Raw genomic sequence first — 14,319 nt, forward strand, 5'->3', positions numbered from 1 at the left:
AGACTGGAAGCCTCTGTGTCCTCATCCCAATGGCTCTCAGCTGAACTGCTTGAGAGCCTGAAGCTTAACCAGCTAAAAGCTTCTAGTTTCTGGTCCTCACGCCTTATATATCTTTCTGCTTTCTGCCTCACTCGCTGGGATTAAAGGCTCACTTTCTGGGGTTAAAGGCGTGAGTCACCATGCTGTTTCCAATGTGGCCTTGAACTCACAGAGATTCAGAGGGATTTCTGCCTCTGGAATGCTAGGATTAAAGGCACATGCTACCACTGCCTATCCTCTATATTTAATATTGTGGCTGTCCCCAGATAAGTTTATTAGCATGCACAATATTTTGGGGAACACAATACCACCACATTTTCCCTTTTTTTGTCTAAAATTAAAAAAGCTTATAACTAATACAAGAAAAATTATATCCAGTAAGTATATACAATATACACAGTCAAGATTATGTTAATGATGTCTGGTCCATTAACATTTGACAGATTCAGACAAAAAACTCCATTAATATATAACCATGTCCAGTCCAGTAACATTTGATAAACTCAGACAAAATTTCATTACCTATCTTATTTAAAACAAGTAGTTCCCTTTTAAAAGTAGATTCCATAATCTCCCTTTTTATCTTATCATATCCATATTCTCATTTTTCTTTTTATAATAGATTCAATAATCTACCTTTTGTCGTTTTTATATCTTCCCCATTTTTCTTTTTATAGTAGATTCAGTGATCTACCCATTTATCCTGTTATTTATCTTTATTCTCAGAATAGACTCAATGATCTCCCTCATGGGGGTGGTGATGAGTTAGTTGTGTGTGTTTTGGGCTCTGAACTCTGTCTCCAGGTAAACTGGGGGGAACTGTCTGACTATTTGCAGTCAGTCATCTTATTTTATGGTGTTGAAGATTTTTTTTATTTTATCTGTATGGGTGTTTTGCCTGCATGTATCTTTGTGTAACACCTATGTGCCTGGTGCCCATGAAGGCCAGAAGAGGGTGTTGGATCTCCTGGGACTCAGCTGCCATGTTGGTGCTGGAAATTGAACCAGGTCCTGTGGAAGTGCAGCCAGTGCACTTAACCAATAAATTGTATCCAGCCCCTATTAAGTAAGGTTTTTTTTTTTTTTTTTTTTTTTTTTTTTTTTTTTTTTTTTTTTGTGTGTGTGTGTGTGTGTGTGTGTGTGTGTGTGTGTTTGTGTGTGTGTGGAGGCTTTTCTGGGTTTGTAGTGCTGGGGGTTGACCCAGATCCTTCCTTGCTTGGGCTGATGGGTTCTCTACCATGGAACTGCACCCTACTCTTTGTTTAGGCTGGAAATGAAGGTGATATGTGAGAGAGGCGGACTCCCTTCCCCCTGTGTCTGCACACATGGTCAGGTGATAGTCATGGGTTATTGATCACAAACTTGTAGCAGGTTCCCTGACTTCGTCTTCTTTCCTGTCTGGATCTGGTAGTTGTCCCTTTCTTCTGCGGCTCTTCTGGTGTTTCCATCATTTTGCATTGATTTTGGGGCTTGATACTTAACCGTTTAATCTCAGCACTTTCATTTTGTTTTATAAGGGCAGCTGGCCACTGGCATATTTCAAGACAAACTGTCAGGGATGATAATTGGTATTGGCTGGCTCCACTTGGTCCCTTTGGCTGTTTGTCTCTGCTGTTTGAGTGTTCAGATTTAGGGAGGGGGACGATATTGTGTGTATGTTTGGCTTCTCTCCTTTGGTGCTTGTTAAGACATTTTGAGCATGTAGCTTTAAGTAAGTGAGATAGTAAGTGAGATAGATACATGGGCTGTTATGCTAATTGTAAAATGGTTTTCTCCTACAGGAGATTTTTTTTTCCTCTTGAAAATGCCTCGTTCCCTGCTCCAGGGACCCTTAAGTTAGTGGAGTCATTAAATAATGCATGAAGGAGTGGGCTTAAGAAAACTGACCCAGCACTCAGGAGGCAGAGGCAGGCGGATCTCTGATTTCGAGGCCAGCCTGGTCTACAGAGTGAGTTCCAGGACAGCCAGGGCTACACCTGTCTTAAAAACCCACCTCCCCCCCAAAAAGAGAAAACTGACCATGGTCCCAGCATTTGGGAGGCAGAGGCTGGAGGGTTGACAGTTCAAAGCCACCAGCCAGGCATGACTTAGCAAGGAAACAAAACAACCATGAACAAAGAAAGAAAAAAAAAAACTGCTGTAGGAACATGTTTAGAAAGATGTATTTTCTTGGTACTGTGTATCCTAATCATGTGCTTGGATATATTGTATTTCTGCCAGTTGTTAACTTGAAATTGTCCTTTCCACATTAGGTTCACTTGATGAATTGTCAAGGACAGTGAAAAACAAAAGGAGGGGCATAGCTCCTGGTAGAGTGCTTGTTTAGCATACACAGGCCCTGCCTGGGCTTACCCCAGCACTGAAAATGCTTATGAAATCCTGGATCCTTGCAGTTGGGCCAATAGAGCAGAGTTAAGATGGAAAAACCACATACCTCATGTGTGAGGCTCTGGTTATGTCTTCAGGTGTTTGTTGTGTGACTTTGAGAGAGTTACTTTATTTCTGTGAATTCTCTCATAAGTAGACTTGCTATGAAAATGAACAGAAATTAAACTCATCTGTTTGAATGTACACAGTAGGATCATGGAGTAGTAGCTATTAGGACAACTGTGTGCCTGTTCTCTGGGCACCCTTGTGCCAGATGCTGGGTTAAGTTTTGCAGTGACCTCGGCAAGGAAGAGCCAGGGAAGTGCAGGTTCTTGATGTGGATTGTACAGCTGGTATTCATAGTCACCCCACACCCACACTGAACCACCTGGTAAGTAGAGTGGCCAGAGTGTGCTCAGCATCTGCTCCTTAAAGGAATGACAGCAGGGCACTGGCCGGAGAAAGAGAAGTAAGTATTCATTTTTGCTGAGGAACTGTGAGCAACAACTGTTCCACTCAATTTCTTTACCTCCATTTGCTAAGTCTCTTTTCCCTCATTTCTGCTCTCCAGTATGTTACAGTGGTCACTTGTGACAAAAATCTTACTGCTTGTGCTGTTCTGAGGTCTAGAGACAGGTGCTGTTGGTAGAAAGGTCAGCAAGACATTGGTGCTGTTGCATGTCTTAGGGCTCTACCTAATTGATACCAGTGAGCGCTGCAAAGACGGGAGGGAAAATGAGAGAAGCTGAATGCATTAGCTTTTCTATTGCTAGGGTAAAACACCTTGACCAAAAGCAACTTGAGGGGAGAGGGGAGGTTTCTTTTCTTTTAGCTCACAGGTTACAGTCAATCACTGAGAGAAGCCAGGACAGGAACTCAAGCAGAGACATGGAGGAATACTGCTTACTGGCTTGTTTCTTCCTGCTTATTCAGCCTGCTTTCTTATAACCCAGGACCACCTGCCTAGAGGTGGCACTGCTCGAGGTGGGCTAAGCCTTCCCACATTAATCATTAACCAAGAAAATGCCCCACTGACTTGCTTCATAAGAAATCTAATGTAGGCATTTTCTCAGTTGAGGTCCTTCTTCCCAGATGATTAATAGCTTTGTCAGGTTGAAAAAAACTGAGCAGCACAGTGGACATCTATGTATCTCCTTGTTTCCAGTTTTGCAAAGGACCCCATAGCTACCTGGCTCTGTGTGCTGTGTTGTTTGAACAGGATCCTGGGACTTCTAAGCAAGTCATAGCTTGTTTTTTTTTTTTTTTTTTGTTGTTGTTGTTTGGTTTTTCGAGACAGTGTTTCCCTGTGTAACATCCCTGGCTGTCCTGGAACCAGTCTAGCCTCAAACTAAAGAGATCTGCCTGCCTCTGCTTCCTGAGTACTGGGGTTAAAGGTGTGCACCACCATGCTGACTCCTTGGAGGCTTTGTTAAAGGGTTCTCTGGAGAAGGGCTGGAGTGAGGCTGAGCATTTGTAAGGAGTTCCCATATGATAATGTTGAGGAGCATCACAGCTCCTTGGCAGGAATGTGTTTAGATTTCACAGTGCCTGTCAAGTGTGCCTCCCTGGTCATCTCGGGCCTTGGGTTCTGGGTGACCAAGGCTTCCCTTGAGGAGGTACATGGTTCCTGCTATAGCAATGTTACCTTGGCTGGGCACCACCGGGTTTCCTCCCTATTTATCCTAAGTGCTCAGTGGGCTGCACAAGGAATTTGGAGAGCTGGTCTCTGAGCTTTTGCTTTAGTTATAGGTCTCATCTAATATCACTGGGCTTTGGGACATGGTCTAAAAATTTTCACTAAGGTGTCTCAACTGGAATACAGCAGTAGGACTTGGGGATCAAGGCTCATGAGCTGTGAGCTGCAATTTGGGAAATATTTTGGGACATCTGCCTGGTATCAGGTGGTGGCCAGCCTTGAGCACATGGGACATTTACTGGAGAATGTGGTTATCACGCAGGGCTCTGGTATGGTCCGAGAGCCATTGCCAAGCACCCATTCTGATCACCCCAGACAGGTCTTGAGTGTGTTGATTGTGATACTGTCAACTGGTATCTTTATGAATGCAGCCATTGGTGGCTCTTTGGAAACTCCTAGTGTAGCTCTTAATTACTCAGGAAGCTCTGCTATGAAATAAACTGTGTGTGTGGCCTCTAACCCCCACCTTTGGAACCTGCTGTCTTACATGCCTCCTGCTGTTTTACTGCTGGAATGAGTAAGGTTTCCTTTGGGTTTCAAGCATGCTCCTGCCTTGCTGTAGGTTTGTTTTTCTTTTCTCATGGGTCATAAACTTAAAGCATTTTTTTATTTCATTGTTTCAATAATTTTTAAGTAAAATGTGAACTTTACCATGTCGATGAAAAAAATTATTTTGAACATTTGGCACACAGCTTGAGCATTTATTCTTAAGGCAGTAGGAGAGTGCGGGGAGTTGCAGAGGAGGCTAAGACTGGGTGTGAGTTCTTGCTCAGGAGGAAATCACAGAGAGCCAGTCCTGTCAGTAGTTACTTGTCAGCTGGTGCTTCTGAAAAACCAAGAGGTCAAGTCAGTCTTCAGGTTCTCCATCTTGCTTGTGTCATCAAATTTGCTTTCCTTAATCCTGGTATGCTGGGAGCAAGTGTGTAGGGGTCGGGGTGGGGAATCACTGGCCTTGGACTTGGAAGATGGCATTTGAGTGTAGACTATGTACTCTTGGGTAAGTGTCCTTATATCCCCAAATCTAGCTTTCCTCATCTGTGTGGTGAGGTGTGTATGACTTCCATATTTGTGAGGAAGTGCTTAGAGAAAGAATGTAACTTCTTGAAATTTTTGTTTTCCTCAGGTGTGGAAAAGCTGGGTATTTGTTTCACAAAGTAAGGGGATACTGAAAACCATAGATGCAGCTCAGTGATAGTGTGCTTCTGTTTCATCCCATCACTACACAAAAAACCTAAGGTATAGCCGGGCGTGTTAGCACACACCTTTAATCCCAGCACTTGGGAGACTAAGGCAGGAGGATCTCTGTGTTTTCCAGGCCAGTCTGGTCTACAAAGTGAGTTCCAGGACAGCCAGGGTTGTTACACAGAGAAACCCTGTCTCAAAAAAACAAAAAATAAACCAAAAACAAAACTTAAGATATGTGTCTGCTAGCATTCAGTACCATTGTGGCAGATTCCCTTCATGATGTGGCACTGTAAAGATATTTCAAAGCCAGATAATCTGAAATGCTGGCAATAGGTATATCAGCCCTACCTCACAGTTAAAAAAACTGAGCCTCAGATGGGGCCTAGCAGCTAGCTAACACACTAGTTTCTAGATCAGAGCTGTTGGAGATGGACCTGGTGCTCCAGCCCTCCTGGGCTGCCCACATATACCAGCTCAGCACTCTTTTCCACAGGTAGTAAGGAAGATTAGAAACTCAAAAAAAAAAAAAAAAAGATTTGAAGCTCGAGAGTGGGTTGGGGAAGAAAATTTATGTCACTCATAAAATAGATTAAGCTCCATTTCAGATTGACTCACCTTTGACCTCTTCCCAGAGGATGTCCTGAAGAAACTTCCCCAGGGCCCGGCCATGCTGCTGGTACTGAGCTCCTGACAGCTTGATACCAACGTCAAAGGGAGCGTTGAACTAGGAGGTAGGATTGGGAGGTCCTGAGGTCTCATTCTGCCTGCCCTGCCCAAAACACCACCTCTCCCCAGGAAGCTTGGCTATATTGGCCATCTGAGTGGTCTGTGAATATAATTTTAGAGCCAGAGGGGAGTGCTAACTGGTCTGGTACTCTCCCTGTCTTCAGGGCAGAAGTGAGATGATCTCCCTGTGTCACAGATAGAGGTGGTAGCCAAGGATTTAGAAAGCAGGACTCAGAAATCTGCTTAGTCCCAAGTCCTTGCTTGGCATGGGCACAGGCTCTATCAGGCTGCTAGGCACCAGGTGGATGGTAGCCCATTCCTCACTTTGTTTCAGCCTCAGGAAATATGAATAGGGAGCAGCATAGATAGGGAGTATTGTGACTTTTAGGGACCTGGGGCCCTTCTAGCCTTATCTTCAGCAAATGCTAAATTTTCTTCTCACATTCCGTTGTCTGTGCAAGCTGGTCAGATTACCTAACCATCAAGGAAGAAAACCACGCGTCCATAGGGGTCCTGCCGGAGCTGACACCCTAGGACTGAATGGTCAGGGGCATGTGAGAGGTGGCAGCATTTGGTTCTCATACAACTTGGAAAAGCCTCTTCTTTCTTGATTCATGGTCCATCTGTTTAGTGTGGTAGAGGTAGTTGGTGTTCTGTCTACAGATCTGATTTTGGGGAGAAAACCTTTTTGGTGAGATGGAGCCCCAAATGGGAGGGTAGGCAGTTGTCATACTCTGTGCCTAGCATGCTACAGGCCTCTCCATCTGTTTGTGCCTAGTACTTGCTATGTAGGCCAGATGTCTGGCTCCTGTTGAGGATCATAGGAACTAGGAAATGTTAATCCTGGCCCTGTGCTAAGATTTCTTCCCTATAAGAACTAAGTGCAGGGCTCTTGTGGCTGGGGTAGCCACCTGCCCAGTGTGGACCTGGTTGTCTCAAGACTGTGTCCATGCCATGTTAGTGAAGGAACCTTGAGGAGGCAGAGGAGTTAGTCTTAAGGGTCTCACTTCCTGTGAAGCAAGGTTTTGAGAAGATTCTCAGACTCCAGAGAGGGTCAGAGACCAGGAGTTTGGTGATCTTGGCATTGGCATTTGCCCTTGATCAGAGAGGAAGATGGAGGAAGGAAACCCTGACCTGATAGCCTTGGGTAAGTGAGTTCACCTTTCACCTTGTGTTTCTTATCTACAAAGTTTAGCAAATGATGCCAGCCTCACTTATCTTACTTATCTAGGGTTTTGTAGAGAGTAAATGGTCCATGATGACAGTAGAACAGCCTGTGGATGTGACCCTTGGCAGAGCACAGGCCTAGCATTTGTGAAGCCCTAGGTTGTGCCCCCTGCTGCTCAGGTAATCATGCCCTGTTTAAAGATGAAGATGCATGTAGACACACAGTATAGGGACTGACATTGCCAAATGCTATTTACAGTTCTCAGGGGAATCCTAAGGTGAGCTGCTGAGAGGCATCTCTGGGTTCCTTTATTCTCTTCTCCCAATCCTTGAGCTGTTTGTGGTTTTTCCTCACCTTATGTAAAAATTTTCAGAGCAAAACTGACTCATTAGGCCACAGGTGTGAGCAGGCCACTCACCTCTCCATAACCAGGGCAGGCCTGAGAGGCCCCTGGGATAGACAAAGGCTTCTTCTGTCTCTGTCTCTGTTTGTGCTTCCTGGCTCTTTGTGACACCCCCATCCCCGGAGTCTGCTGACATCTTTGCAGCTCGTGGCTGTTCCCTTGCTACCCTTGCAGCATAGTTAACCTGTGGACAGTTTGCTCTTGGGCCAGAGACCCTAAACCCTTTGTGGAGCTGTTGTTGCTGGACTCCAATTCTTGAGTAGCTTGAAAAGCCCTGCATTTAGCTTACATTCCACCTCCCCCACCCTCTCAGCCTCTCCCCCCTCTCAAAAAACCCAACCAAAAAAACCCTCCCTTTACTGCTATAAGAACATACTGGTGCTTGGGTACCAACCCTGATCTCCAGTTCCTCCTCTGTCCCTTCTGCCTGTCCTCTGCCCTCTGGGTGGAGCCAGCCTTCCAGAGATCGAGGCTGCAGTTTGGCTGGTGGCTTCTTGGATTCCTTTCTCTGCTAGAAAGGAGAAGAGGGTCACTTTTTTTTTTTTCTTTCTTTTTTTACCCCCGAAGAGAGGGTTTCTCTGTGTAGCTTTGTGCCTTTCCTGGAACTCGCTCTGTAGACCAGGCTGGCCTCGAACTCACAAATATCCGCCTGCCTCTGCCTCCAGATTGCTGGGATTAAAGGTATGTACCACCACCGCCCAGCTAAATGTGTAGCCCAGGCTGGCCTTGAACTTGTGATCCTCCTGCCTCCACCTCCTTCAGCAAATCCTACCAGCATGCACCACCACAACCGGCTTATTTTTCTTAAAATTTAAAATTAGTTTTAGTTTTTTTGAAATAGAGTCTCACTATGTGTCCCAGGCTGGGCTTGAATTTGAGGCTCATCTGCCTTCATCTACCAGTGTTGGGATTACAGTGTGCACTACCATGCTTGGATGAGGTTTTCTCTTTAGGGTCTTAAATCTGCATATCATTCCAAAAGCAGAATTGGGTCACATCCAGAGGCTTCCTTTATGCTGTGAGAAGGCTTGAAGCCCAGAAAGATGGAGCCACTGCTGCTGGTCATAGGGCTGGAACAGACCCCAGGTCAGGATGGATGTGGGGCTTGTGGAGATGGACTTACCTGGGCTTTCTGGTGCTCTGGGCTTAGGAAGCTGGAGCCTGTCATGGCCACATCCATCCAGAGCACGCTCAGGAGTAGCAGACTGCAGATGGTCCCTGAAGACAGCATGGCCTTGATGGTGGGGACAGATGGCCCTGGGGAGAGAAGGTCTTCTGGTAGCATACCTCATCTCCCTGTCTTAGATTTTGCTCAGGTTGGAACCTAGCAAACTTCTTGAAGGAAGGGTAGGACTGCTGAGTGAAGCAAGGCTCTCTTGTAAGAAAGTAAGTGAATGGCTAGTAGTGAGTAATTTAGACCCCTGTGAGCACACACATACACACATACACACTGTGAGCATGCACATACACAAACACAGCAGAGAGAGCCTACCTGGAATGCCTGGGGATGTGGTGTCTGCTGCTCGGCTGCTCCTTATATAGGAAGCCTTGTGTTTGTTCCGATCTGACAGCCTCACCTCTGAGGCTATCTACTTTGCGTGGGCAGTATTGCATTCCTTGGGAACTAAGTACTCTTCTCCTCCCCACTGTTGAACAACAGTGGCAGTCAGGTGCCCTGAGAGGTATCCAGTTGGCTTCTGGTGGGGCATCAACTCTTGATTCTCTGTAATACCTGTGTAAACTTGGTCCTGGTAGATGGTTGGCAGGTGAGGAGCTCTGGCATCTGACTTAGTTGTGGTATGACCTTGGCTTGCCCCCTTCCATGTGAGATGGTGTTGCCACCAGGAGAGCTTTAAGATTTTGTTCAGCTTTGTCTCTGACTTCCACACACTGCCTCTGGGGTGTTCCCAAAGATGGGCTGATCTGTCCTCCCTAGGGAGCAAGTGTGGGGGAACGCTCACCTGGTGGCCATGTTTTATTGCTCTTCTGTGTGGTAAAAGGTCTTACTGATTATTTTTGTTTTTGTTTTGCACTGTTGGGCGTAATTCCTGGGGCCTTGTACTTGGTAGGCATTTTCCACTGAGCCATACACCAGCCCAGGCTGGTGTTTGCTAACCTGACAGCTTGCCTCTCGGTCCTCTGGCAGGTATCACGGCCCTAGGACAAGGGGTGCCCATTGTGGAAGAGCAGATGAGATGGACTTGGTGTTGGGAGCCCTGCAGCGTAACTTTGACAGGGGGCAGTTCTTGGAAACCTTGCCACAAAGATCCACTCCCCTTGCCTGCTAGTTCTTTGAGGACCGAGGGACAGGGCAGGAGTGGGAGCAGCTGTGTTGAACCATGCCCATGGTTGTGACACGAGTGTGCCAAATTCTCTTGGCCCTAGGACTTGCCACTTCTAGAGGGCTTCCTGTAGTTGGATACTCTTCTATAATGCTCTTTAAAAAATAGGGCTGGGTGGTGGTTAGTGCATGCCTTTCATTCCAGCATTTGGCAGGCAGAGGCAGGCAGATGTCTGAATTTGAGGCCAGCCTGATTTGTAGAGTGAGTGTGACAGCCAGGGCTACACAGAGAGACCTAGTCTTGGAAAAAAAAAGAAAGAAAGAAAAAGAAAGAAAGAAAGAAAGAAAGGAAGGAAGGAAGGAAGGAAGGAAGAAAGGAAGAAAGGAAGGAAGAAAGGAAGGAAGAAAGAAAGGAAGAAAGAAAGGAAGAAAGGAAGAAAGAAAGGAAGAAAGAAAGGAAGAAAGAAAGAAGGAAAGAAGGAAGGAAGGAAAGAAGGAAGGAAGGAAGATAGATAGATAGATAGATAGATAGATAGATAGATAGATAGATAGATAGATAGATAGATAGGATGGCCTGAGGGCTGGGGCCTAGAGATGTCTGCCTGGGGCAGTGCAGGCTTCTGACTCCTGAAGCACTGCTTTCTGACCTGTCCCTGCTGCCACAGTGATAGTGACATTGCATCAACAGGGCCACTCTGGGTGGATGTCCAGTAGTGGGGGCGGTGATAGCAGAACAAATGATTCAGGGCCCCCTGACATCCTGACCTACTAGGTAGTTTTGGAAGAGATTGGGCCCTTGTCAGAACTCTAGGGACATGTGAGGCATGGGCTGGGTTGCCCCTCCTCTGAGAAAAAGACCATCTGGCAGGGGTAGCTGAAATCCTATGTTTAATCTGAGCCCAACATAACTATATTACCAGGCACCTTCATAGCCCTGTCACCCACCTGAAACCATTTGGCCTTGGGGCCCAGAGGGGCTGAAGATGGAGGTGGTGAGGAAACACCTGAATGCATGGTGACCAGGCATTGGCTGAGATATGAGGCTTGTCCACTCGGCCCCTGGAAGCTTCTGGAGGCAGGAGGTGCTGGTGTTGATCTTAGATAAGGCCACAAGTAAGCAAACACACAAGTTGCTGGCTATCTAGGGGCAGAGCTGGCACCCTCTAGTAACATACCTTGGCATCCAGAGTGTGGGTTAGCCAGGAAGAAGGTCTGGTGATGTGGAAGAAGTGTGGAGGGAGAAGGCACTAGAAAATGCCTAACTATCCACCCACCGTTGTGGAAGAGGGCAGGGGCTGGGAAATGCACCTTCCCCAGGCTTGGGGAAGACTATAACTCCAGGAAGGACGGGGTTTCTGCACAACACCCCTCCCCCCTTTTAAAGATTTATTTATGTATATGGGTATTTTGTCTGCTTATATGTCTGCACACCAGAAAAGGTCATCAGATGTCATGGGACTACAGTTATTAACAGTTGTGAAGCAACATGTGGGTGCTGGGAATTGAACTCAAGACCTCTGAAAGAACAGCCAGTGCTCTTAACTACTGAGCCATTATTCCAGTCCTTTCTCTACTTTTGATTGTAGTGACCAAAATCAATGTGGCAGCTCTGAGAATGGAAGCCAGGCTGTTCTCTCCTGGGAGCAGGTGTCCCAGTATTCCCTGCACACCCACTGTAGTGATGCCTCCATATGAGGACCACAGGCTGTGGGAAGGGATGCTGGGGAACAGACACTTATTCGCTTGTCACTGTGACGTCCTCCATACCAGTATGTTTTGTATTTTTAATCAACATGGCTAAATCTTAGTCTCAGGCTGAATGGGGGTAGGGGAAAAAAGGTCAGACATGATGGCTCACATCATACCTGTAGTCTAGGGGCTGAGACAGGAGGACTGACACAAGTTTGAGGCCTTTCTGGGCTACAGTGTGAGATCCTGTCTCAATAAACAAAGGCAAAACCAAAATAGGTGGACTCAATTTTAATGCTTGTTGTATTAGTCAGCGTTCTCCAGAGAAGCAGAACCGATAGAATGAACTTATGTATATTAATACTTCCCAGGGGCTCAGGAGAGAAACTACGAACGGCGAGGACTATTTTTGGGAAATAGAATCTCAGCACACTGAGCTCTATAGTCCACTTGCTTTAATTCCTCTGGCATAACATCCTATTTACACAGCTTCAGTTCTGTTCTCGTGCCTAGCTCCTTTCTTGCCTGATTTCTCTCTGTATTTATCTACTGCTCCCTCTAAGTTCTATCTTAATTCTCTTGTCTTAATTCTGCCTCATCTAGGTCCTTTTCATCTTGTTCTTATCCAGGTAGTACTTTCCCATCTGACTTCCTAGTCTTCCATCTTGTCTACACATTCTCTCTGGTCAAAATCCTCCTTATCCCTCTCTGTTCTCCATCTCTAAGTTCTCTACATTCCCTCTAACTCTCCCAGGAATCCAATTATAAACCCAAGCAATAGCAAGCCCCTGGTTGAGCAAGGTCACCAGGCTTGAATTCTACAGGGTCATAAAGGTAGGTAAGAATTTTCCACCAGGATTTCTTTTACGACCTGAAAATGGGAGTGGTAAAAGATGAGGTCAATTGAGTGCTAATGACTGGTTAGAAAAGGAGGTCTAAGCCTGGCGGTGGTGGCGCACACCTTTAATCCCAGCACTTGGGAGGCAGAGGCAGGTGGATCTCTGTGAGTTCGAGGCCAGCCTGGTCTCTAAAGCAAGTTCCAGGAAAGGCGCAAAGCAACACAGAGAAACCCTGTCTCGAAAAACAAAAACAAAACAAAACAAAACAAAAAAAAAAAGTTAGGGGTCTATTAGTAAGGTTGTATAAGAAAGGAGGGTCTCACCCTCAATTGCACAAGAAATAAAGCTATCCGCCTGACCTAGGAGACAGGTGTTATTTTGGTTTGGCTTTGGATGCTTTGTAAGCATTTTAGATAAATACACTGTTAGGAGTACTTGGAAGCACACACGAAAATCATTTTAGGAACCACCTAATATATATATAAAAGCTAAAATATCACCAAGACTTCTTAAGCAATGGCTTGACCTTTGGAGAAGTCCTTGACTTTTCCAAGTAGTAGCTTTGTGATAGTAGCTGAATTCCATTGAGTTTTCCTGTGGCTTGCAGCATATTAAAGGGGATTTATTAGAGTGATTACAGACTTTGGTCGGGCTAGTCCGACAATGACTGTCTCCTAACAGAAAAGCCAAGAATCCATTAGTTGTTCAGTCACAATATGGGGTGTTTCCACTGATTTTCAGTGTACATTCCAATCTAGAAGTAGGCTCTAATACCAGCGAGGGAGGAATGCTTTACTGTGGGATGCATGGTGTTGCCATGAGAGTGAGGGCAAGCAGGCAAAAAGCAAGCTTCCTTTTTTCTCTGTTCTTTTATATGGGCTTCCACAGGTGTGGCTCAGATTTAGGGTGGGTCTTCCACCTACAGGATCCAGTCTAGAAAAATCCCTCACAGGTATGCCATTTTCATAGATCTGGTCCTTTCCCTTTCCTGGGATCCTAGTCCTTTCTGGGCACTGGTACTTGGTAAGGCCACTTGCCCCTCTGCCATTAAACATTCTGAGTTGTTGGTACTCTAGCCCCAGGGTCTCAATTGCTAGTGCCAATTTGAGCTATAGCATGCAGAGTTTTGGAGAGTGCTCATAAGTATAAGATTTTCAGGTCTCATCCTTGGACTTGACACCAAAAGGTCTTGAGTGCAGCTCTGGAAACTAGTTCAACAAGTGTCCTCAGTAATTCTTTTCTGGTTATAAAATAACAGTTTTTTTTTCCTTTTTAGATTTTATTTTTAATTATGTGAGTGTGGGTGTGGGTCTGTGTACATGTGGGTGCAGGTGCCTATGGAAGCTGGAGGTATTAGATCTCCTTAGAGCTAGAATTACAGGCAGTTGTGAACCACCTGATATGTGTGCTGGGAACTTGAACTCTTGTCCTTTGCAAGAGCTATATGATCTTAACCAGTAAGCTGCCTCTCCAACCCTCTTTTTGTGATGTTTTAAGAACAAGATTTACCTATAGGCTCCAGTGGTGTCACTGAACATTGTTCAGGTTCTCCAAGACTTTGTACTGAATAGATGTTAACTACCACAGACAACTTCCTGTAGCTAGAGTTTTCCTGCCTTGCCCACAGTCAGGACAAATCTTTGTCACCACCGGCCAGTCCCACAGCTGCTCAGACCCAACCAAGTAAACACAGAGACTTATATTGCTTACAAACTGTATGGCTGTGGCAGGCTTCTTGCTAACTGTTCTTATAGCTTAAATTAATCCATTTCCATAAATCTATACCTTGCCACATGGCTCGTGGCTTACCGGCATCTTCACATGCTGCTTGTCCTGGCGGTGGCTGGCAGTGACTCCTGCCTTTCTGTTCTTTCTTTTCTCCTCTCTGTTATTCCCGCCTATACTTCCTGCCTGGCCACTGGCCAA

General features: G+C 45.7%; 1 protein-coding gene across 2 annotated transcripts; it reads right to left on the minus strand.

Annotated features, from left to right (window-relative positions):
* Positions 1-4,766: 4,766 nt before the first annotated feature.
* Positions 4,767-8,839, minus strand: Ghrl (ghrelin and obestatin prepropeptide). 2 transcript variants are annotated; one of them, XM_076567613.1, is made up of 4 exons: positions 8,708-8,839; positions 7,979-8,092; positions 5,903-6,011; positions 4,767-4,928 (listed from the first exon to the last, which is right to left on the minus strand). In XM_076567613.1, exons 1-4 carry the CDS (start codon positions 8,813-8,815, stop codon positions 4,909-4,911), a joined length of 351 nt encoding a protein of 116 aa, XP_076423728.1. In that variant the 5' UTR covers positions 8,816-8,839; the 3' UTR covers positions 4,767-4,908. The 2 variants fall into 2 exon arrangements, with proteins under 2 accessions (XP_076423728.1, XP_006994753.2); XM_006994691.4 differs by having other exon boundaries at positions 4,770-4,928; positions 7,979-8,095.
* Between the last annotated feature and the right edge of the window lie 5,480 nt (positions 8,840-14,319).

The sequence above is a fragment of the Peromyscus maniculatus genome, chromosome 3, assembly GCF_049852395.1.
Source record: "Peromyscus maniculatus bairdii isolate BWxNUB_F1_BW_parent chromosome 3, HU_Pman_BW_mat_3.1, whole genome shotgun sequence".
NCBI lineage: Eukaryota > Metazoa > Chordata > Mammalia > Rodentia > Cricetidae > Peromyscus > Peromyscus maniculatus.

Bases quoted from the DNA above. Each gene is read 5' to 3' on its own strand.
- Ghrl (XM_006994691.4), bottom strand. From the start codon at position 8,815: ATGCTGTCTTCAGGGACCATCTGCAGTCTGCTACTCCTGAGCGTGCTC. The intron at 6,012-7,978 runs GTTGGTACCCAA...CCTACCTCCTAG, and splicing joins AGGAGGAACTGGAGATCAGG to TTCAACGCTCCCTTTGACGT. The intron at 4,929-5,902 runs GTGAGTCAATCT...TTGGTTTTTCAG, and splicing joins CCTCTGGGAAGAGGTCAAAG to AAGCACCAGCTGACAAGTAA.